Source organism: Theropithecus gelada, chromosome 7a (assembly GCF_003255815.1).
Source record: "Theropithecus gelada isolate Dixy chromosome 7a, Tgel_1.0, whole genome shotgun sequence".
Lineage (NCBI taxonomy): Eukaryota > Metazoa > Chordata > Mammalia > Primates > Cercopithecidae > Theropithecus > Theropithecus gelada.
In genome coordinates this window covers 16299680-16323403 of record NC_037674.1, presented here as the reverse complement: position 1 = coordinate 16323403, position 23724 = coordinate 16299680, and the positions used below count along the sequence as shown (strand labels likewise).

The 23724-nt window shown below is 57.5% G+C and overlaps 1 protein-coding gene across 1 annotated transcript; it reads right to left on the bottom strand.

The window, feature by feature from the left end:
• Positions 1–7999: 7999 nt before the first annotated feature.
• Positions 8000–17446, bottom strand: DLL4 (delta like canonical Notch ligand 4). The gene is given in 12 exon segments (XM_025390307.1): positions 8000–8659; positions 9197–9305; positions 9803–10505; positions 11615–11684; positions 11686–11835; positions 12014–12183; positions 14310–14440; positions 14526–14586; positions 15001–15264; positions 16085–16142; positions 16663–16932; positions 17045–17446. Coding segments are annotated over 12 exon segments (2058 nt in total). The 5' UTR covers positions 17111–17446; the 3' UTR covers positions 8000–8653.
• Between the last annotated feature and the right edge of the window lie 6278 nt (positions 17447–23724).

Here is a 23724-nt window from a genome sequence, read left to right as displayed (position 1 = left end):
CAGCTAGCTACTCAGGAGGCCTAGGCAGGAGAATCACTTGAACCTGGGAGGCGGAAGTTGCAGTGAGCCAAGATCGTGCCATTGCACTCCAGCCTGGGCAGCAGAGCGAAACTCCATCTCAAAAAAAAAAAAAAAAAGAGAGCGAGAGAGAGAAAATGCACCAAAACCTAGAGCAGCAGTTTTATGTAAACTTTCATGAGTCTGCATCATTGATATGATTGTTGAGCCACTTATAATGTGGGCAAAACTGTATGTATGTAGAGATTCAGTTGTCAGTTTTAAAAATGTGGCCTCTCTGTGATCATAACAAAAAAAAAAAGAAGAAGAAGAAAGGAAAAGCTTTCCCAGACACTGCCTCTAAGTTCAGCTTGCTCATATTTGAGCTCAGTTCCACCATGTACCAGCTGAGTGACGCTAAGCATGGTGTCTTTAGTTCTTGGTTTTCTCAACTGTAAAGAGGGAATAAGTAATAGCATTGACCTTGCAGGGCCTGAAAAGGATTGAAAGAAATAATACCGTAGGCAGTACCTGTCACACAGAAACACTCAACAAATGTTGACTTCTTATTGTCTTTACTTCAGACAATTTCACTTTCCATTTCATCCAGGGCAGAGCCATAGTGAACCTCTCATTCTGAAATAGCGCAGAAGAACGAAGTGGGTCAGGAGGAAGTGATCAAGGTAAGCATTTTAGGATCAGTAGAGGACATCTCCAGCTATCTCACTCTCCATCCTTGCCATGCAATTCACAGACTGTTCTGGCAAGTAGGGTGCCAAAGGAATGTGGGGTGTTTTTTTTGAGACAGGGTCTCGCTGTGTCATCCAGGCAAGTGAAGTGTCTCAATCTCAGCTCACTGCAGCCTCGACCTCCCAGGCTCAAGTGATTCTCCCATCTCAGCCTCCTGAGTAGCTGGGACTACAGGCACCTGCCACTGTCCAGCTAATTTTTTGTGGTTGTTGTTGTTTTGTCATGTTTCCCAGGCTGGTCTCAAACTCCTGAGTTCAAGCGATCCATCCACCTTGGCCTCCCAAAGTGATGGGATTACAGGTGTGAGCCACTGCACTGGCCGTGTTTTTTGTTTGTTCGAGACAGGGTCTCACTCTGTCCTCCAGGTCGGAGTGTAGTGGCATGATCATGGCTCACTGCGCCTTGACCTCCTGGGTTCAACTGATCCTCCCACTTCAGCCTCCCAAGTGGCTAAGACCTGCAGGTATGCACCACCATGCCCAGCTAATTTTTTTGTTTGTTTTTGAGACAGGATCTAGCTCTGTCACCCAGGCTGGAGTGCAATGGCACAATCTCAGCTCACTGCAGCCTCCGCCACCCAGGCTCAAGCACTCCTCTCACCTCAGCCTACCGAGTAGCTGGGACTACAGGTGCATCCCACAACACCCGGCTAATTGTTTTGCATTTTTGTAGAGACGGAGTCTCCCCATGTTACCCAGGCTGTTTTTGAACTCCTGGGCTCAAGCGATCCATCTGCCTTGGCCTCCCAAAGTGCTGGGATTATAGGTGTGAGCCATCGTGCCCAGCCAAGGCATGTTTCTAAAAGACAGAATGGGTAATGGTCTCACCCAAGCACACTATTAGCAGAACAAACATCCTATTGACAGAACAAACAGTTGCTTGAGCCAAGAGAGATTTTCTGTGTATGCATGGAGTGAAGGTGCTAAAATAAATAAATTAGTAAATAATCCAGCATCTATGAGGAACCATAACCTCCCACGGACCTCTGAAAGGTAAGTGTGTCTGCAGGTCTTCAGGTCTTGTGCAAAGAGGACCTAGGTCCCACCGACATTCTGGCCAAAGGAGGGGCAGATGAAGTAGAGGATCCCTGCATACAGTCCACCTCGGAAGAGGGAGAGAGAGTCCCAGGCAGCTGTTCTGAAGGGTGTGCCAACCAAACCCATGGCCGAGGGGGGAAGGCTGCTTGGCCCTTGGTCCACAAAAGCAGGGACTGTAGAGATTCACTTATATCCTGGCAAAAGGGTGCCTGGGATGGTGGAAAAACCTGGCTTCCTGCCCATTTTCTAGCCTCCAAGGAGGTGGAGAGGTCCGGCTGACCAGGCACCTGTGGGGTGGCTGGTGTTCCAGTTATCCAGAGCTCAGTCCTCATCTACCTGGAAGGAAAGAAGCTGGGGTTCCAATAGAGGACTGGTGGGTGGTGCTCCCAATTCCAAGGAGAGAGAAAAGTACAATTTGTGGGGACAGGAAGCAACCAGTTGCAGGGCTGAGGAGAAGCTGTAGTGCGGAGCATTTCAGTGGGGTGCCAGGGCTGCAAAGATCCACAGGGTTGGGGTGAACCTCAGATCTCATGGAAATGCTGTGGTGTGGTGGGACCTGGCTCTAGAAGAGAAGCCTCAGAAAACCGGCCATGTGGAGAAGTCAGGGTGCTCACAAGGGGCCTGGCTGGTGCTGTACATTCTGTGGCCCACAGGGAGCCAAGGCAGTGAAGCCCTTTCAATGAAGGAGAGCAGCTGGGATTCCTTCTTCCCCAGGGCCCACTGCTAATAGAATGGAGAATGTCCAGGACCTTTCAGATCTCTTCTACCAGAGACAGAAGAGGAAGCGCTGAGGAAGGGAGTTGCTGGTAGAGGAGTGAAACTGAACAGACTGGGCTTAGTACCATGAGCCTTACCCCAACACCTGCCACTGTGGGAAAGGGACAGCAATTCTCCAACAAGTCAAATGGCCAGTGCCGATGTGCAAAACCCCAAGCCCCACCAGGAGGAGGGGTCACTAGAGACAGACAGGCTAGCCATGCCTGGCAGGGCTGTGGCTCTGCCCTACAGGGGGTGCCATGACACAGGGCGCTTCTGGGCCAGAGCCGACCTGTTGCTAAATCCGGATTCCTGTGATGCTAGTTACCATCATGAGGGTCTGGCTGTAGACTCACTTGGATTCTTGGGCCCTGTGCCCTGGCCTCAGAGAAACTTTGTGGATGAAGTAAGTAAGTTGAGCCCACTCTTGACCAGAGTGTTAAGGGGTACCATGTCCCAGAGGCCAGGGAAAGGTGGCAAAAAGTCACTTGTGGCAGATCTCCAAAGGGAAGGTGACTCTTGAGGACCTGGGGGTCCTGCTGTCCCTTCCCACAGCAAGGGCCTCCCTTCTACCCCTACCTACATCAGAGGAGGTTGACCTAGATTAGTGATGCTCCTGGAAGGCAAGGGCACACGGAAGTGATGGTGACAGAAACCTGTGATCTCAGCTGCTTTACTTGGTCCTAGGGCTACTGCTGGTGTCGCAGTAGGTAGACAGGCATGAGCAGCACAGGAGAGGACGCTCGACCCCCACCAGGAATCTCAGGCAACCATCAGGTGATGGTCAGGTGGCTGTTACCCTGTCTCTCTAAAATAACAATTGTTGCAGCCCGCACCAGGGAAAGGCAGTCTCTCAATAGAGAGAAATACCTGAAACTGATCAGCAGCTTCCCGATAAGATCTCAGGAGTAGGGCAAGTGGGTTCAAGCGAGTACACTAGGAGGCAAAATGGCGGAGCTCAACTGGTATCTGACCTTCCTCTAGGAATGCTCGAGCAGTGAGGGAAAAATGCCTCAAGTGAGCATGTGCACAATCCAGTAAGCACACTGCACACGCGACCCCTCCCAAGAGCTGGCAGGCCTCGGGCATGCGGACCGCCCATCCTCAGGGAAGAGTCAGGGAGAAGGGATGCAAGGCTCCGGAAGCACGCCAACATAGAAAACCCCAAGTCAGAGGTCAAACGCGCACTTGAATCTCTCAAGTCGCCCACTTGACCCTCTTCCAAGTGTACTTTACTTCCTTTTGTTCCTGCTCTAATACTCTGTAATACACTTTCACTCCTGCTCTAAAATTTGCCTCAGTCTCTCCTTCTGCCTTATGCCCGTCGGTGCAATTCTTTCTTCTGAGGAGGCAAGAACTGAGGTTGCTGCAGACCCCCACGGACTGGCCGCTGCTAACACTGGGACTATCCTGCCAGACCCCAACCTCCCTAGGTCCCACCCTGCTGATGAGCGCCGGGGCAGGGGGAGCTCAGAAAGTGGCTCACTTAGAGATACTTGAGGAGGATGAACCCACCAGCAGAGGTTACAACACTGCTCACAAATGCTTCCATACATCCTCATTTCAACCCCCTAGCAACGCCTAACAGGCATTACCCGCAGAGAGGTTAAGGATAAGCAGCTAGATTGTTAGCGGCCCTGAGCAGACAGCAATTCCTGCTTCCAGTGCTAATCAGTGCTGAAGGAATGAAGTAGATGGACTTGTCCCAGAGCACCCGGTAATGAGGGGTGGCGCTGGAAAGGAGCTCCAGCCCCATAACCGAAACCGGTGACTGGCCCTGCTCGACGCCATTCCCTTCCCTTGAGGATGTCTCTGGACCAGGATGGCCGGAGGCCTGTGGGGTTGCGAGGGGGCCTGGCTGCTGCGACGGCGGGGCCAGGGGAAAGAGGGCTTGCTCCCCTGGACACTGTGAGAATATTTGGGGAAAAGCCCGGCACTGGGTTCTCCCCAGGTTACCCGTTCAGCTTAGGGGCTCGGAGCCCGGAGGGAGCTCGGGCGTCTGGCCGCCCCCTGCTGCCTTAGTCTCATCGGCCCCGGACGGAGAAGGGGGGCCCCAGAGAGCCTCCCGGGGTCGACGGCCCCTCCCGCCCGCAGCCCCGACAGGCGCGCAGCGCCCTCTAGTGCCGGGAAGCAGCGCCCTCGAGGTCCAGCCCGCCTGCCCGCCTGCTGGCCCGCGGCTCCGCTTCCCGCGGCCGCGGCCCGGCGCGGGCTCCCAGGCCCGGGCGAGATTGGGGAGGCAGGAGGCGGAGCCGAGCGGGCGGGGGAGCCTCCGAGAAGCTCGCGGCCTTCGGCGGCTTCCCGGCCCGGGAAGTGAGCCGGGTCGGCTGCCGCAAACAGGAAGTCGGGCTGTAACAAAGAGCGCGGGGGGCGGGGAGCCGCGGGAGCTGCGGGGCGCGGCGGCGGCAGGTGGAGGGCTGACCCAGGCGGCCAGGCGCACCTGCCCCTTCCGCCGCCGCGCGGGGCTCGGGGTGCCCTAGGCGCGAGAGACGGCGCAGCCGCCCAGGGAAGGCCACTGGAACCTCGCAGGCGCATCCCCGCCCGAGGAAGGGACAGTCACAGTTCCCCCAGTGAATCACTTCCACCCTTTTCCCGGAATGCAGCAGGCCACGTGGGGCGGAGGGCTGGGGCTGCTGATCCTGTGGACCCACGGGGAGAGGCTGGGAGAGCTGCGGCGAGGGGACCTACGGAGAGCTCTGTGGGTCCTAGTCAAGAGATGGAGCATCCACACCACCTTGGTTTAGTCTGGTGGCCTTTTCTAGCCTGGGATTGGGGAGGTGGGAGCCACTGTCCTTTTTTCCCTACCTCCTGACCAGGCTGACTCTGGCCGTGAGGTCGGAGAGGGGACCCTGGCTGAGCAAGCAGAATAAAGTCATTTCTCCCTCTGCACAACCCCTCCCTGACTCTATCAGCCGGGGGCCCTGGAAAAGCAGCTGTCCTCAGGTCACCGTGGGGTCAAATTGATTCTCCAGGCAGGGCACTGGCTCCAGGCTGTTAAGGAACTACTAAACTCTGAATTCCCTGGTGAAATACCCATGCAAATTAAAGATGGGCATTTGCTAACCTGTGGAAGGCACCTCACAAGTGAGTCTAGAACTATTATCTGGCCTCCTTTCTGCCAAGCCTAGGAGATCTCCTGTATCCCAAGACACTCAAGTGATCAGGAAAGTCTTGGGTGCCTCACCTATCAGAAGGGGCTGGACTCTCAGGAAATCCTGGGGAGAAGGGGCTTCCTCCGCCGAGGCCTGTTTACACCCCAAGTGCCTGCCCAGCTTCTGGCATGTTGTTGAAGGTGGAGCCTGGCATGAGCTGCAGGTCGGAGCTGCACAGACCAAGTTCCCCACGGGTCCCCACTTTCCCCAGAAAGCCAGCTTTTTTGGTGGGCTCTCCAGCTCCCCATCTAGCCCATCAGAGCAGCTGTGAGCTTTGCCAGTCAACTCTTCTCCGGGGCTCTTCTCTGCGAGTCTGGCAGCCAGTGCAGCCCGTCACAGCCTGGTGTTGTGGACGTGCAGGCCTGCGGGTGTCCTACCTGTCCCCCACATGGGAGCCTCGTCATCTTGCCTTCGTGTCCCAGCCCAGTTTCCCCCTCCCGCACCCCCCTAGGGCCTGGGAGCTGCTTTCCTGTTTCATTTTGGGCAGGAAGAGTGAGGTCGTGTTGTTCTTCCCCCTGCTGCCGGCTCAGGCTGTGGGAACGGTTCCCTGAATGCTTTCCTGTTTGATACCCTGTGTGTACAGTGGAGGGAACAGGGAGCGATGAGTGAGGCATGGAGCATGTGCATGCTCCCGTGTCTCTAGCATAAGCACCCAGGTCTGGGGTGGGCATGGTGTGTCTGTGTCAAGGAGAGAGGAAAAAAGGGAGGGTAAGTAGCACTCCAAACCCTTGAACTCCAGGGCATCTGGTGGGTCTATTTTGCTTTACTGTGGACAGGCTGAGAGCTGGGAGCATCTGCTCAGCTTTTTGTCAGTGGCTCATTTTTTCATAATTTGCTCTCCATGGAGCATATTTTCGGCTATAGAGAGGGCTGTGGCACCCTAGGGACTATCCTGTGCCTTAGAGGAAGCTAGGCATGAAACTCCTAGTGAGACTGGAAACTCCCTCATTAGTGCCTCAGCAAGAGAAACCTGGACTCAGGGAAGGGTACCTCCTTTCTCCCTGTCTTTGCAGTCTTCAATAAATTCTAGCAGCCCTGGGCAGACAAGGTTCTCAGACTGTCAGTGCTCTTGTCTGCTACAAAGGGGAAAAACAAGGCAAACCTCCCTCCTGCCCTGTCTCCCAAGACCTGTGCCCTGCTAGGGCTAAGAAAAGAGCGAAGCACCCTGCAACAGCAGGAGGAAGGACACAGATGTCACCAGGGTGCAGAGGCCCCATCCCATCTTCCAACAAGAGAATGCTTTTTTTTTTTTGAGATGGAGTCTCGCTCTGTCGCCCAGGCTGGAGTGCAGTGGCACGATCTCAGCTCACTGCAAGCTCCGCCTCCCAGGTTCACACCATTGTCCTGCCTCAGCCTCCTGAGTAGCTGGGAGTACAGGTGCCCACCACCACGCCCGGCTAATTTTTTGTATTTTTAGTAGAGACGGGGTTTCACCGTGTTAGCCAGGATGGTCTCGATCTCTTGACCTCGTGATCCGCCCGCCTCGGCCTCCCAAAGTGCTGGGATTACAGGCGTGAGCCACCGCGCCCGGCCAAGAGAATCCTTTTGAGTATGAGACAAACAGGCTGAACTAGGGAGTCCCATAAGCTTTTTCAGGCTTGAAGAGAGGAAGGAAGAAGTGATTCAGGTCAGGAGGAACATGCCTCAAGGAATAGTGAGGGCATAAAGAGGGAAGGGGGTGCTGTGCCAACTCAAAGTCAGCAGGCAGGGAAGGCTGGCTGAGGCTGGGGACTAGATGGGTGAGGCTCGGCTCCTCAAGGAATGGAAGAAGACAAGGGCCTGGGGTATGACATGCCAAATCCAAGTGTCTGCAGAGGTCCCAGGGGTTCTGGCGGGGCACAAGGCAGCAGTAGAGGAAGGGAGTTTAGAGTTTTTTGGGTGAGAGGGCAGGGGTGCCATCACAAAGACAGGACCCAATAAGTAATAAACTCCTGTACACATCTGTTTCATATTATAAATACACATTATATACAAAATAATGTTATAAAATGTAGAAAGGTCAGTGCTTCTGATTCTTAAATTATTGAAATACTAGACTCCAAAATAAACTACAAAAAAAAACAAACAAAATAAAAACTCATATTATTGATTTCTGAAGACCAGCTTTGAGGGTGGTCTGGGGCAGTAGTGGACCAGAGCCCAGGCTCGAGTTCATGGAGGTGGGCTTGAGGGAGGAAAGGGCGCAGGCGGTCGCAGCACCTGATTTCCCCCTCAATGGAGTTTCCAACATACTGCCCTGAGTGCCCCAGTTAGGCCTGGCTCCCTTGGCTGGTGGGAGGGGCAGGCCCTCTGCCTGTCTGCTTACAGGAGCCCAGGGCCAGAGGGTGATAGAAGCCGAGTAGACCGACATTCTTGCCCAAAGGACCTAGACCAGAGAGCCAGGCCCGCATGTGGTAGTTGGAGGCATGGGGCAAAAAGTACTCCCCTCCCTCAAGCACTCACCTCACCTGCAGGGCAAACGCCGCCAAGAGAGGCTCCCAGTGGTTTTCCAGCCCACAGGAGGCCCTGCCCTCACTGGCCCCCTCTCTCCTTTCTGATTTGGGCCCAACTGTCGCCATGGAGCCTGGGCCAAAGGCACTTTTGGAAACACGGATGCCAGTGGAGGCCACAGCAGCTCCAGGCCCCATGGGGCTACTGCCACTCTCTCTGGAAAACAGGCCGGAGCCCCAGAAGGAGCCCCCCAAAGGCCACTGCTGGCAGGGCAGGTCCCAGTGGCATCTCTCCTCTCCTCTGTTCCCCTGGCTGGTGCAGCTGCCAATCTGATGCCAGACAGACACCCAAAGGTGTGGAAGGGTATTGCATCTCTTGGCAAGTTCACAGTCTGTCTGGTTCCTGCCATTCCCTCCTCCTCCTGAGAGCAGCACGTTGCATATGAAAAACGTCCCATCCAGGATGCAATGTAAACAATGCAGAAGGAAGGTCCAGCCGCGGGGCTGAGCAGGGATATCCAGGTAGGCTCCTGCCTTATACCTGGGAGCAAGCAGAAGGCAGGGAAACAGGTTACCCTGGGCATGCGCACTCCCTCCAGGCCCTCCCTGGGCCTCCCTGGGAGAAGCCGACGGGGCAGGCAGGGGCCAAGAGCAGGTGGGGCAGTTCTCCCCAGTCTTCAGCCCAACACACACACGGGCTTGGGAGCTTGTGCTCATGAGGTCAATAGAGGAAGCCAGTGGGAAGGGGCAGGAGGGGCACAAGGGATGAGGGGCTCCCTCATCCATCAGAGGCTGGCAAGCAGTGCCATATGGCTGCCCAGCCTAGCACCAATACAGCAGGAAAGGACCAGACCAGGCTTGCCACCATGGTTTCTGTTTCATGCCCTTTGTGGCAATGAGGCCAGTAGGGACCCAAGGCAATGAGACCAGCAGGGACCAAATGGATCAGGGATCCACTGAACTTGGCCTGCCAAGGCAGGGTTCCAACCTACCCTTCAGGAAGGGCCCATGGGTCAAGAGGGACCAGGCCACTTTCCCACCCACAAAAGCCTGGAGGGAAGGCGAGCCCGGCACTCACCTCCGTGGCAATGACACATTCGTTCCTCTCCTCTGATATCAAACACACAGACTGGTACATGGAGTCCCTGGGGGAGCATATCGCTGATATCCGACACTCTGGCTTTTCACTGAGGGAACATAAGACAGGTGTGTGAGGGCAGGACGGGGAGAGACTCACGGGGAGAGAGGACCCTGAAGAGCCAAAGGGCACCTGCAGGCTGGTTCTTAAGGAAGACACAGGGGCTGGAAGTGCCCAATGCTGGGCTGCTGCGGGGGGGCGGGGGAGGGACACTTAGGAACAGGCCCCTAAGAGAGCCACAGGCCTCCCAACCTCACCAGAAGGGTCTGAGCCCTGCAAAAAGCCAGTGTTGCCACTAGAGGCAAGCCACACTATGGGAAGATGGAAGTCACAAGAGACACCCTAGGGACACTTGACATGTGTGAATGAACAAATGAATGAATGGGAGGGAAGGACAAAGGACCCCTGGCAGAAATCCTACTGGAGGATCTTCCTGTCAGTAGCAAAACCCCAGCTGCTTAACTGCTTCCCGCCTGGCCTAGGAGGAGCCCAGGCAGAACCATGTCAGGCCGGTGGCCAGGCCCTGGGCTTCCGGGCGCCACTCACCTGTGTAACCGCAGTGGCGCCTTCTCCCCTAAGCTCTTGTCACTGTGGGGAAACTTTCCTGGCATGGTCCCCCGCCCCAGGGGTCCTGGGGCCAGATTATAGTCCACTGTGTGGTTTTGCTGTTTGCCACAGTTGGACTTGTCCAGGCCACAGTCCACTTCCAGCTCCTTCTTCTGGTTTGTGTTTTTAAGCTGGGCGGCAGGAATCAGGTTGTCCTTCTGGAAGTCCGACAAGTTGTTCATGGCCTCCCTGCTGCCGTCGTCTGGCCGTCGAAGCCGCAGCTGCCGCACAGCCACTGCCACCATGCCCAGCAGCACCAGCAGCACCGCCAGCCCCACGCCCAGGGAGACGGCCACCCAGGGGAAGCTGGGCGGCAAGCCCACGGGGAACTCGCAGCGGCTGCCCACAAAGCCATAAGGGCAGTTGCACACGAAGGTGTCTGTGGAGAGGTCAGTGTAGCAGGTGGCCCTGTTGAAGCAGGGACTTGAGGCACAGGCATCGATGGATGTCCGCACCTCACAGCGCCGGCCAGAGAAGCCGGCAGGGCAGGTGCACATAAGCCCACTCTCCAGGTCATGGCAAGTGCCACCATGGGCACAAGGGTTACGGGCACAGTCACTGACGTGGCGTTCACAGTAGGTCCCCGTGAATCCAGGACGGCAGCGGCACATGCGGCTTGGACCTCGGTTTAAGCACTGTCCCCCTGTGAGGATGCAAGAGACACAAGTCAGTGATAGCCTGGGAGCCCCCTGGGGCATGGGGTGGGAGCCCCATTCCAGGAACATGCTCGGGCCCTTCTACCTCCACGTGCAGAGCCCACTACAAAGAGAACTGCACAGAGTCAGGAGACCTGGAGTTTAGCATGACCCTGATTCTCTAGGCCTCAGTGGGCTCATGTATTAAAATGACTAGCATCTTACAGAGCTTTAATGTAGACTCAGACAGATAGGCTTGAGTTTGGACCTCAGCTGTCTCTGTGGCCTGAGATCTGGTGCTTGCTGCTTAACCATGTCCCTAAGCCTCAGTTTCCCCATTTGTTAGACTGGAGTAGAATGCTAGCCCCTTCATAGGATAGCTAGGAAGGTGCATGAAGTCAAGAGCCCATGCTTGGTATACAGTTAATGCTCAGATAAGTACAATCGTGATTGTTTTACTTCATCTTCACAACCACATGAAGGACAGAGGACAGGTGTTATAGTTTTCATTCAGTGATGAAGAAACGGCAGTGCCAGAGGCTTCAATGAGAGAGCAGACTCCCTCTCAGCCTTTCCCACCCCTCTCCAGCTCCTAAGCGCTGCCTGCCTGCCTGCCTCACAGAGGGTCACCTGGGAGCCAGATAGACAAGGATTACCAACAGGCTTTATGCCTCGGAAGGTGCAAACATTCAAGATGCCTCATGCTACCTCATGCTCTACCTGGGCACGGGGCAAGATGAGGCCTCCAGGAGCAGGGCTCTGACTGAATCACTGCCTCCTTTGAGGAGAAACACGAAGCCTCCAACATCCCTCTCTCCAGCTCAGGACTTCCTGGGGAGGGTCAGAGGCCACCCCAGCCAGGACAGCGTTCTGACATGGGAATAGGAATGGAAGCTGTGCAGGGTGCACACCACCCCTGCTCCTAAGGCCTGCGTGCTACTAACCAGCTCCGCTTCCACAGCCCCGCCCAGCTGATCAAGCAAGCTCTTCGCCCTCCGGAGCAGATGGGGGGCCAGAGTGGCAGACAATGCCTCGCTCCTCTCCTGACCCTCCCTCACCAGAAGTCTCTCTCAGCCCTAGTACCAGTCCACCAGATTAGAAGGGCAGCAGGACATACCGTTGGCACACGGGTTGCTGGTGCATCTGTCCACTTTCTTCTCGCAGTTGGAGCCGGTGAAGTTGGGGGGGGCATTCACAAGCATAGCTGGCCCCCTGGTTGCGCTCCCGGCAGGAGCCCCCATTGAAGCAGGGGGAGTCAGCACAGCTCAAGGTGCTATGTTCACAATGCAGGCCATAGTAGCCTGGGGGACACAGGCAGTGGTAGCCATCCTCCTGGTCCTGGAGAGACCATAAAGGAGCCAAAGTCAGACCCTGGGGGGCAGGGATGCATGACTGAAGGCTGGGCCCCACCTGCCCACAATGCCTGTCCATGGCTGTACATCCACTGGCTGCCTAGGTTAAGGATGCCCAGACACCACCTGACACCTCTGTCTTCCTGAGCTGGTCTGGGCCTCACCTTACAGCTGCCTCCATTGCGACAGGGGTTGCTGTCACACTCGCTGAGCTCCAGCTCACAGTCCACACCAGTGTAGCCTGGGCGACAGGTGCAGGTGTAGCTTCGCTGCCCACTGTTGGAGCACGTTGCCCCATTCTTGCACGGGGAGTGGTGGGTGCAGTAGTTGAGATCTGCAGAAACAGGAACCAAGCAGGTGAGCAGGGCCAGGGAAGGCACTCACCTCTAGGCTCCTTGCAGTCCATGTTTGCCCCCATGTTTGGCTCAAAGATGCCTCAACTCAAAGTCTCCCAGGCCCAAACATCCTTCCTCCACTACCGATAAAATCTTTTCTTTCTTTTTTTTTTTTTTGAGACACAGTTTCGCTCTTTTTGCCCAGGCTGGAGTGCAATGGCTCGATCTCGGCTCACCGCAACCTCTGCCTCCTGGGTTCAAGCGATTCTCCTGCCTCAGCCTCCCGAGTAGCTGGGATTACACGCATGTGCCACCACCCCAGCTAATTTTGTATTTTTAGTAGAGACGGGGTTTCTCCATGTTGGTCAGGCTGGTCTTGAACTCCCGACCTCAGGTGATCCACCTGCCTCGGCCTCCCAAAGTGCTGGGATTACAAGCGTGAGCCACCGCGCCCGGCCTTTTTTCTTTCTTTCTTTTTTTTTTTTTTTTAACAGAGTCTCGCTCTGTCGCCCAGGCTGGAGTGTAGTGATGTGATATAGGCTCACTACAACCTTTGCCTTCCAGGTTCAAGCGATTCTCATGCCTCAACCTCCCAAGTAGCTGGGATTATAGGCATGCGCCACTGTGCCCGATTAATATTTGTATTTTTATGGGGTTTCATCAGGATGGCCAGGCTGGTCTCGAACTCCTGACTTCAAGTGATCCACCCGCCTCGACCTCCCAGAGTGCTAGGCTACAGGCCATCGCACCCGGCCTAAAATTATGTTTCTTAAAGCACCTTGAATCACATATGACCAGTGCAGTCAACCAAAAGTGAAACAACACAACTGGAACTGGAAGACGTCCGTCCTGCCAGGGAAACTCACAAACTGCCAACCCAAGTAGGAGGAAGATAAGGAAGAAGAGCGGAGGGCAAGGCCACATGTTGGGGAGGAAGTCAGAAAAGGCGTCATGGAGGAGGGGCAGCTGAGATAAGCCTGGAAGTAGGGATAAAATTTCAACAGGTAGAAATGGTAGAGGAGTGATGTGAGCCACCATAGGCAGTGATCGGGCACTTTTTAAATGAAGAGGTGTTACAAGGGCATTTTGAAATATAAGTATTTGTTTTTTTATTTGGGAAGGACAGGGAGGGAGAACCAGACAGAGTAAATATAGGGCCTGCAAGTGCTGTGTTTGCATACAATGAGTATATGACTGTGTCACCTGGGAGCAAATACGGTGGAGAGGGAAGGGAATGAGCAGGAACCAGATGCGTGAGTGTTGGGGTGGGGATGGTAGTAGAGGGACAGACACACACACACACACAGAACACAGGGACTGAATCTCAAGACCCTTGTTGACAGTAAGTCAGGGCCTAGGCAATTTATTTCCATCCTGGCAAGCCCTCCGCCCACCCTACCCAGGGCTGCGCTGGTGTCTCTGGGCAGCAGGTGCACCCATTTGATCCTGAAAACGGGAGGCACAGGCTGCAGCTGGCTAGCGGGATGCAAGAAAAAAGGCTTCCTCCTCCCCTAAGGTTGAGACTGAAAGGCCCCTGTAGAGCCAGAGAGTGACTACCCCTAAACACCAGGTAGAGACCGCATGGGTTCAGGCAGGTGGTAACTAGCTAAGAGCAGGGGAGGCCGTTTGTGCCCACACCAAAAAGTCGGTTAGATGCCACTCCGCCCAGAGGCCCAGCTCACCCACAGCCTCAGGTGGCCAGTGGGCACACCCCACCAGACAGCTGTTTAGGGGAGAGCTGCTCAAACAGCCCTGGAAGGTAAGCAAACACTCAGGGGGTTAATAGGTAACTACGGGGTAGAAAGAGGAACTGAAACTGGCGTCCTCTCTCTTTGGCCTTGCTAGGATTTCTGAGTGCAACCTCCAGGCTGCCGACCTTGTCATCCTCCTGGGTTCTTCAGTCACCCTGGCTCCACCACCCCCTGCCTCCGCACCTGGGGAAGGACCCACTGCCTCCTTCTAGGCAAGTTGTAAAGATCCTTAAAAGACCCTAGATCCTTGGAAGATCATGGGAAAGCCAAGTCTGCAGTCACCAAGTAAGAAGGATCCAGGCAACAAATCGGATTTCCACCCCCCAGCTCCATCTCTCCCACCCACTCTGCATCCTCTCTTCACCCTGACTCACCTTGGTCACAAAACAGGCCTCCCCAGCCCTCATCACAAGTACATTGCCAGGGAGTGCTGCAGGTGCCGTGGCGACAGCCATTGTGGGGGATGCATTCGTTACACAGCCGGCCCTGCCAGCCTGGGCGGCAGCTGGGGAACAAGAGAGAGGCAGAGTGAGGTGAGAGGCCTTGGCCAAGGGAGGGCTCCCACTCACCACTTCCTGTCCCCTACTCACAGGCACTCTGCTGGCTTGCTGCAGTAGCCATTCTGTTCATGACAGCCCGAAAGACAGATAGCTAAGGGAAGAACACAGAGCTGGGTGAGGCTGGGATGCCAAGGACTCTTAAGCTCCATTCTCCCCTGCTGGCCCTGGGGGTCCCCTAACTCTCCTGGGCCCACTTCCTACTCCTGGCCTCCCAGAGGAGTCCTGGGTATCTTAAAGTGAAATGATGGCACAGGGAAGGAGAAGTCAAGTTGAATGGAATGTCATCATGGGCTTCTTGTGGGCTTTGGCATGATGGGAGGAGCACTGGGAAGAGAGAGGAGGTCTGAGGCTAAGCCCACCCTCAGCATCCCTAGGTGTCCCTGAGGCCCAGCTAGTAGGAGGCCCAGACCCGCTCTTCAAGGGAGACAAGCCGTGACCAAGAAGCTTCACTGTGTTTGCTCAGGGGACCCTCCCCTTCCACACAGGTGGGAGCTTGGCTGCTTACGCTGTTGGCAGTACTCCCCAGTCCAACCCGGCAGGCAGGACAAGTTGCCATCTGGCTGGCACACATAGTGGCCGAAGTGGTCATTGCGCTTCTTGCACAGGCGGGAGCAGTTGTCTCCATAGTAGTTGTCACTGCAGATGACCCGGTAAGAGTAGCGCAGCCTTGTGAGGGTGCTGGTTTGCTCATCCAATAACCAGTTCTGACCCACAGCTAGGGAGCCCTGGATGGCGATCTTGCTGATGAGTGCATCTGGTGGCAAGGCCTCTGAGGGGGCAGAGGGTCGGGTCAGGGAAGGGTCGCCAGTCCCCAGGGGTGCCAGTGACGGCTGGCCAATGTCCTTCTTGGCTGTGATGATGGTGATCAGCCAACAAATCAGCCCAGTTATCCAGATGACCCCCACCTGCCAGCAAGAACAGGCCAGAGAGACCCAAAGCCCCGCTCTGTAGCTGCCCTATGTGTGTGCATGTGCAGGGGGCCTGATAGTATTCAAAAAGGGGACAATAGAAGGATGTTAAGATATCCCAGGGTCTTGGAGGCAGATAGGGAGGGGAAAGAGGAAAAGAGGTCAAAATGGACAAAAGAAAAAAAAGAGAGAAAAGCTCCCCAGGCTAGGAGGACCCTGGGAGCAGGGGGTCCTTTGGTGCCCATTCAGGGGTTCTGCCTCCAGAGGTGGGTAATGGTTTTCTTTTTTCCTTTTCAAAGTGAGAATTGTTGTGCTGCTGAAATATCCTTTTCCTCTGTGTCAGAACAACATCCCAAAGCCATTATTCCCTTTCCAAAGGAGCGGAATTCGCGAAAGGTGTAAAATACAGGAAGGGGCCCGTCAGCGGCGCTGGCAGCTTCAGCCTTTCTCACCGCCGTACTCCCCGCGTTCCCACGCCAAAAATAACCCGCAGGAAACGCAATTGTGCTCTGAGTCCAGGCAGCGAGCGGAATCCGAGCGTCCAGCGCGGGGCGCAGCTCCAGGCCCAGCTAAGCGTCCTGCCTCCCACCCCCAAGCCCGCACTTCCCCCGCCTAGAACAGATTAACTCTTTCGGCGCTGCGCCGTGTCGCCCCCGTGTGGTGGCGGAGCGAGCTACTCACCTGGCCGCAGGTCGTCTCCTGGTGCGTGCCAAGCTTCGATGATGAGTGAGAAGGTACCCTGGGAAAGGGGGTGGGGGGACGGAGAGATGGCGAGATGAGCAAGCCGGGAGAGGTGGGGGTGCCTTGCGGCAGCCTGTCTAATTAATCTAATTGCAGGATTCAGTTACTGCGCCCGGGTCAACATAACCGGGCTGCGCACAGTGTAGCGCTTGAGCAGGGAAGGCGAGAGGAGAACCCCCGGTAGAGAGAGGGTTGAGGGACGGGAGAGTGTGTAAGCGAGAGCCATTGAAGGAGGGGGTGGTAGGGTACCGCACCAGAGTGGTAGGTAATGAAAGTCGTGTCCCAAGAGCTGGGGACGGGAGGACATAAACTGGGAAGAGGCAGACTGGTGACAGCCTTCTCTGGGATCAGGTCCCAAGAGAGAGTCGGGAAGAAAGAGCCAAGAGAGAATGCATCCTGGGCTTTTTGGGGGGGGGGGGGGGGGGTGTGTGCAAGGAAATCTGGGGAGGGGGCTTTGATCCCAGGGCGCCTCCTCTCTCGGCTTCTGCGACCTCCCAATGCGCCCAGGCTGTGCTCACCGGCCAGGTGAAATTGAAGGGCAGTTGGAGAGGGTTGCGTCCCCCGCCGCTACTGTCGTCCCGGACAGCGAAGGAGTTGGTGCCCAATACCGGCGTGGAGACGCTCCCAAAGGTGCAGGGTCCGGGCGAGACGACTGCCTGGAAGTGCTTAAGGCAGACGCGGAAGAAAGTCCGGCAGCCGGGCTCGCAAGGCCGCCCACTGGCCAGTACGCCGCGCTCGTTGACGAACTCCTGCAGCTGCAGCTGGAAGACGCCGGAGCCGGCCGCGCGCTATTGCACAGGGACCGAGGGAAGGAGGGAGGGGACTGGTCAGCTCAGCTGGTGCCCGGGGCTCAGGCCCAGAGCGCGGCAGAGGGGACGGAGAGGGCGCGGGACGTGTTACCTGCTGCCAAAGTGCCACCAGCAGCAGTAGCGCCCAGCCAGAGGCGCTCCAGGACGCTGCCGCCATCCCCTGGGGCGTCGCTCTCTCCACCCGTGGGCCCTGAATCTGGCTCTGTTCGCGACGTCGCTTTCCCGCGCGTCCGCCAGCCGGCGGGGTCCCTTAAAAGAGGCGCTCCTCTCGGTACGCCGCTCTCCCTTGGCCTTCTCGCTAGCTCCGCTGCAGCTGCCGCTGTAGGTAATCCAGGTGACTGCGGCTGGGCGGCGACAGCGCAGAGGACGTGTCTTCCGTCTAATCCTGGGGTTGCAAGCGGGCTAGAGCCGGGGTACGCTGCACCAAGGCGGCTGGGGCTGCGGCTCTTGGCCTCGTGTTCCCGGCCTGCGCGCAGCGCCGCTACTGAAACCTGCGCGCTGGGAGCCTTCCTTATATATATTGGCTCCTCTCCTCGCCGCCTGTCACTCAGACTCATGGTCATTCTCCCCTCCCCTCCCGGCCTCTAGCAGCTACAGGCCCAGCGCCGCCCGGAGGGGGCCTCCGCCCCCGCCGCTCCCCCCTCCCCGTCAGCCAGTCGGGCGCAGGTTCCCGCCCCTCCGTGCAGCTCGCAACCTCTAGGTTCTCCAGCTCTGCGCGTGCCGAGGTGACCAGTCCTCCGCGATGGCGGGGTTAAGGGCTGAGACCCTTGCCTCCGGAGGATAGAGGGGTTGGCCAGTAATGGGGCAGGAGGTGAGCGGGTGGTTCGGGGATGGTCTTGGGGGCGGAGACACTAGGTAGTCGCTGTAGGCTGTACGTCGGCAGCAGGCACTAGTTACCTAGTGTTCTAAAGCAGGTAAAAAGAACTTAAACCTGGAATGCGAAAACCAGCGCTAGGGAAATCCGATCTCGTTTTCCTTCCTGGACCTTCGGGACCCCTTGTCTCATCGGCCCCCAACCTATGAGTGCCCACCCTACCACGCGTCCCCAGCGCAGCAGGGAAGCCAGCAGAAGCGTTAACCTCTCCGTGGCCACTCTGAGCAAGGCTAGGGGCTAAGGGTCTAAGGCTCCGGGCCCTTTCTGTGCACCTGTTGGGCGTCTCCCTCTCTAGCTGCGGGGGCGTGCCCAGCGCGTGCCTTCTCCCTTCTGCCCCCTGCCAGGGCTTGGCGCGTGCCGGAGACCCAGACGCGTAGTCCCTGAGGTGGGGGAGGGCGGGGCGTGGTCCCGGAGGTAGGAGGGGGGCGCGTCCTCAGCTGTATGGTAATGAGGTTCTGGCCCCGCCTCCAGCGCGTCCCCTCACCTGGGTCCCGCTTCAGTTCCTGCGCCCACTGCCTCCCCCCACCCCAGCAGCCCCAAGCCCCTGGCCGCGCCCTGTCGCTCCGCTGGGGCAAGAAGGAACTCTCCTGACGCCAGAGTTGGCTCAGGCCACTGGAGAATCAAGGTGAGGGACTGAGGCCGGGTCGGCCCGGGTCCTCGCCTCCTAAGGCGGGATGTGGGGTGGAACTGGAGGTGTGCGGAGCTGTTTGAGTTTCAGGTGGCTTCACAAGTCTCGCCCGCGAGGGTCCCCCGGGTGGCCCCACTCCTCCAAGCGGCAGCAGCGCAGCTGCTTTCTCGGAACCCGGCGTGATCCCCGGAGGCCGCAGACCGGGGAGGGCCGGTTTCTCCCAGTCTCGGGGGTGCCGGGGAGCTCTCTCTTTGCGACGCTGAGGACGGCGGGGGCCCTGTGTCTTCAGCTGTCAGCCCGCCCGCGAGGTGATGGCTGTAGTCGGGCGATAAGATCAGCGCGGGGGGGAGCCGGGACGCTGCGCGAACCCGGGGGAGGCGGTAAGGGTGGGGGAGCGGCGAGGAGCCCAACAGCTGCCAATACCGAGCATGGTCTGATTTTTTTTTTTGACTTGGGTGGTGGTGGTGGAGGACTCGGGGGCGGGTGGGGGGGGGGAGGATGAGAAACAAGAGGTTGGGAGCGTGGGTTGGGGGAGGGGCGAGGTGAGGAGACGGGCTCCGGGGTCCCCCACGCACGGCCACCCCTCCCAGTCACCATCTGGCGCGAGCGGGTTGGCGTGGGGAACCGAGGTGGGGCGGGGCGGCAGATGGGCCCAGGCTGCGCTCGGGAGTTAATGTAGGTTATGGGCAGGCGGAGTCCCAGGCCCGAGGGAGGGGGAGTCCGGGGCGTGCCTCCCGGCGCTCCTGGCAAGTGGGCTCCCAGATCTTCTCTCCGCCTATACCCTATGGATCCCTGGACTTGCCTCTCTAAGATGCCAGCGGGTGCTGCTTGCTCTCCTCCAAGCTGGCATCTAGCCCTACCTAGCCCTGTCCTCTCTCAACTCCAAATCCTGGCCCAGGAGTTAATAAAAACACCCTCCTTTTCTGGCGCTGGCCCTGCTTACCTGACCCTCAAGGGAGACTTCTAGTCCCACACAAGGCATCTCTCCCAATACTGGAAAATCTGGAACACTCTCTTCCCTCATACACGCCCAGACTAATGTGCCCAAATGTACTTTGCAAATTATCAAGGACCTAACAAAAGTTGGGATTATCATCTTCAGAGAGGCGGAACCCAGGGGATCCCAGAGATCTAGAAAGGCTCTGACCAGAAGAGGAAAGGGTTAAATTCTCAGCATCAAAAGACATTCATGAAACACCTATTTGCGGAGGCGCTGTCCCAGAAGCTCATTCCTGGGCTAGGACACTGCCACCCTTGGCCCTGCGTACCTACGAGCGCTCCCACACGCTGCGGTCAAGCTTTGCCCACATTTGCTGAGCAGGAGAGGGTCACGCTGCGGGTGGGAAGCCCAATGCGAAGGCCGCAAGTGTTTCTCTCCGCCCCGCAGCTGGGGCTGCTTTTCCCTTCGTCTCCCACTCGGGACTTTAGGACGTGCGGGCGGAAGAACGCTACACGCGTCATCCTGGGGGCTCACTGGAGCAGAAGGCTGAGAGGCGATATGAGGCCACGGATCACCGTGGGGCTGGACCCCCGTCGAAGTCGGCTGCCCCCACCCCTGACGCAGACCCTCCACAACACCGTGGAGAGGGTGCACAGATAGACCCAGAGTCCGAACGACCACTGACCCTCCGCAGGCCCAGAGTTCCTCAATCCGACCGCACCCTCAACACTCCCCAACGTCGGAAGCGGATGCAGGGTCGAGGCCTGGCTTCACGAAAAGCCCACCGCCTCTGCCCCTAGAGGCCTTCTGCTTCTGCTGTCCCCCTACGCTTAGCCATTGCGCACTGTCCCCCAGCCGGAAGAACCGGCACTGAGGATCGGGAAACGCCAAGGTCGCCTTCCAGCCGTGTCCCCAAGCTGACCCCGGGTTATTGGGGTTCAACGGGAGCCGCGTAGAGCCTCGGGACTCCTTCCCGGCAGCGTAGCCTCCGTGCCCTCCCCAGGGCCGCAGGCGCAGCTCCGAGACCTTCAGCGCGGTTTGCCTCTCCTCTCCCCAACCCCCTCCCAGGGGACGGCGCTCTTCGCGGGGCACACTGCACCCGGGTAGGAACTTGGTGGGGGCCGGGCCACCGTGCCCGCTGGGCAGACCAGGGGCGGGGAAGCAGGCCTGGCTTGGGCGGGGCGCTTAAGCCTTGAGGGGCGCCGCCGCGGTCGCTGCGGAGAAGGGGCCACGTGTAGGGAGCGGCGGCCGGGGAGCTGCACAGAAGGCGTGGAGATTTGCAAACTGTTGCTGCCACATGGCTGCTCCATTCGATCCATTCACATTGAAATGAGGCCGGCGCGTGCCTCATCTGCCGCAGGGCGCTGCCACGCGTCAGCCCGGCCCGCCGCGTGCCAACTGGGGCAGTGGGACTGGCAGAGCCTGGCAGCCGTGGGGGCGCAGCCCGGGGCCTGAGGCCAGGAGGGTGTGGGGGGAGGGAGTCGAGCTACCCTAGCCACTCAGGCGCCGCAGTTTCGAGGACCTTGGCCCTACAATTGGGAGTGAGCTGGCGAGAAAGGCCCAGGACCGACGGGTTTCAGAGGGGGGCCGGGATCGATGCCGCCGCTCCCCGCAGATGCGCCCCGGCAGGGCTACTCTCCATCTGCCGCTGCTCGCACCTGCCGGTCAATAAATCGATTTTACAATTTAATGCAGCAGCTTCCCGCCCGCCTGGGACAGATGCCGCAGCAGAACCACCTCCGCCCTCGCCCCTCCCCTCGAGGGGCGCCAGCGGTTAGGGACGGGATTCCCGCTCAGCGGGCGGTGCCCCGCGTGGCCTCCTTCACCTCTCTCTGGAGCCCCCACAAGGAACCGCCTGCTGCGGGTTTTTCCCGCGGGACAGAGTGGGTTCCCCATAGAACAGGCCTGAGACTGGCCGAGGAGAGAGGAAGGTGATGACTTGCTGGTGGCCTTGAGAACTCATCTGGGGGCTTCAAGGGAGGAACAGAATGCAGTGACTGATGATAAGAAGGGTCCCGGTTAGAAGGAAGGGTAGGGCATGGGTGCTGAGGGACATCAAACTCTGAAGAATCTCCCTCAGGGGGACTGAGCAGAGATGGGGAGGAGGCAAGTGGAACGGGTCTCTCCCCACTCCCCAGGTGAGTCTGGTGAATAAGCCTAACATGGACCTGCTTCTTGGCACTTCCTAACCATGTGGTCTTGGGCTTGTAACTTAACTCTAGCTCTACACTCAGTTTCCTCATCTGTGCAATGGGATAATAATAATAGGGATGGCCGGGTGTAGTGGCTCATGTCTGTAAGCCCAGCACTTTGGGAGGCTGAGGAGGGCGGATCACTTGAGGTCAGGAGTTCAAGACCAGCCTGGCCAACATGGTGAAACTCCGTCTCTACCAAAAACAAATACAAAAATTAGCCAGGCATGGTGGTGTTCGCCTGTAATCCCAGCTACTCAAGAGGCTGAGGGAGGAGAATTGCTTGAAGCTGGGAGGCAGAGGTTGCAGTGAGCAGAGATCATGCCACTGCACTCCAGCCTGGGTGACAGAGTGAGACTCTGTCTCAAATAATAATAGTAATAATAACAATAATAACAGCCTTGGAGGCCTGGAGGGTGGCTGGGGACTGTATCAGATGATGCGTTCATGCAACCCAATAAACAGTCATTTCCTTTCCCCCAGGTGACATCCAGACAGCCAGGGGCAGACTTGGAGTGGAGGGGAGCTCCCTGACTGCAAATAAGTTCCAGAAGGAAATGAAGGAAAAAGGAGAACCAAAGACAAATGCTCATAAGGGATGAGGCATGAGGAGCAGAGGGTGGGGAAAAAGAGGAAAGTTAGGTAGGGCTCAGAAGGGATCCGGACCCTGTGGAAAAAGCCAACTGTTTGAGGTCCTTTTTGTGGCGAAAGGGTGTGACAAAGTTCTTGACTAGAGGGAGAAGACTAGAGCTTTGAGAATGGGTTTGGGGAAGATATGAAGGTTTGGAGGAACTAACCACTCACAGTCTTGGCCTTTGGAAACCAAGACGGCACTCCTGCCAGGGCCAAGTGTAGGTTTCAAATTGGAACCCCCCCTCCTTCATGGTGGCAGTTCAGAGCCGAGGCCTGTGGCAAGAAAGAGGGGCATCTTCTGCCTTGGTCCTTGGAGGTCCTGGCAGATCAGCCCTCTCTGTGTCACCAAGAGAGCAAACTGACCGGGCTGGACGGTCCACTGGTGGATGGCTCATGACACAAATGTGCCAAGGAAGGGATATCCAAGTGGATGGGACCCTTGGCAGGAGACAGAGTCCCTGCTCTTGCTTCTCACAAGACCAGGAGGGCCTCCCGTCTCCTCCTCCCAGGTTCCCCAGGAGCCCGAGGGCCTAGGCTAGTTGCAGACTTCCTTGCCTTCTCAGAAGCTCCAGTGCAGGAGCTGCCTGGCACTGGGGTAACTGGTATAGACTGGGCCGTCTTCTTCTGGAGAAGAACAGCTTGGGTCTGCAGAGACAATGGGCCCAAGAGAGGAGAAGCTGATGGTCCTCCACATGAGAAGCATCTTCTAACCATGACTCATGGCCGGTAGACATTCTCTCCAGGCCTCCTGAGTGCTGGTCAGCAGGAGAGAAAGAAGAGGGGGCAGGGTGAAGACCTGCCGGCCGGAGAAGCCTAGATAGGCCTTGCTGCAAGGGCTTGAGTTATGGTGACCCGGCAGCTGCCCCAGCTTCATTTGCCAAACCCAGGGAATGCCTGGAAAGCTAGGGCCAGGAGCCACGCAGTGGGTATTTCCAGCCATGGAACAGGCCAGGGTTTAGGGCAGCCTCCGCAGCAACTTTCCCAGAGCCCCCAGCTTCCCCTTCCCTAGCTCCTTCCTGTCCCTACCCTAGCCAGCAAGCAGGGAGGCTCAGGGAAAGGGAGGGAAGGCTCAGGGCAGCCTCTGCATGAAGACTCCTAGGTGGGAGACCTGGCCTGGGCCTGTCCTTGCCTCCCCACCTGGATCCTATAGGGCTCAGAGGCCTCTGAGAGGTCTTGTAGGGTCAGAGAATGGAGGGCACAGGGCAAAGCATTGCTGGGAGTCACTGGGGCAAAAGAGAACTTGTGCTGAAGGACATGGTGGGGTGGGGGAGCAGAGCCTGACCTGAAAGCAGGGGTTCAGCCACCTCTTGGACCTGCCTCCCTACCCTGAGGTTTTGCCTCCCCTGTAAAAGCTTCCTTACCTGCTCATCCTCCACCCTGGCTGTGCTCACCTCACTGTCCTCTCCTCTTGCCCCCTCTCAGGATACTGGTTGCCCATCCCTGAAACCTATTTCCTCTGTGACCTTTGCCAGCTGGGAAGCTCTCCCAGCCCCACCTTCCCCTG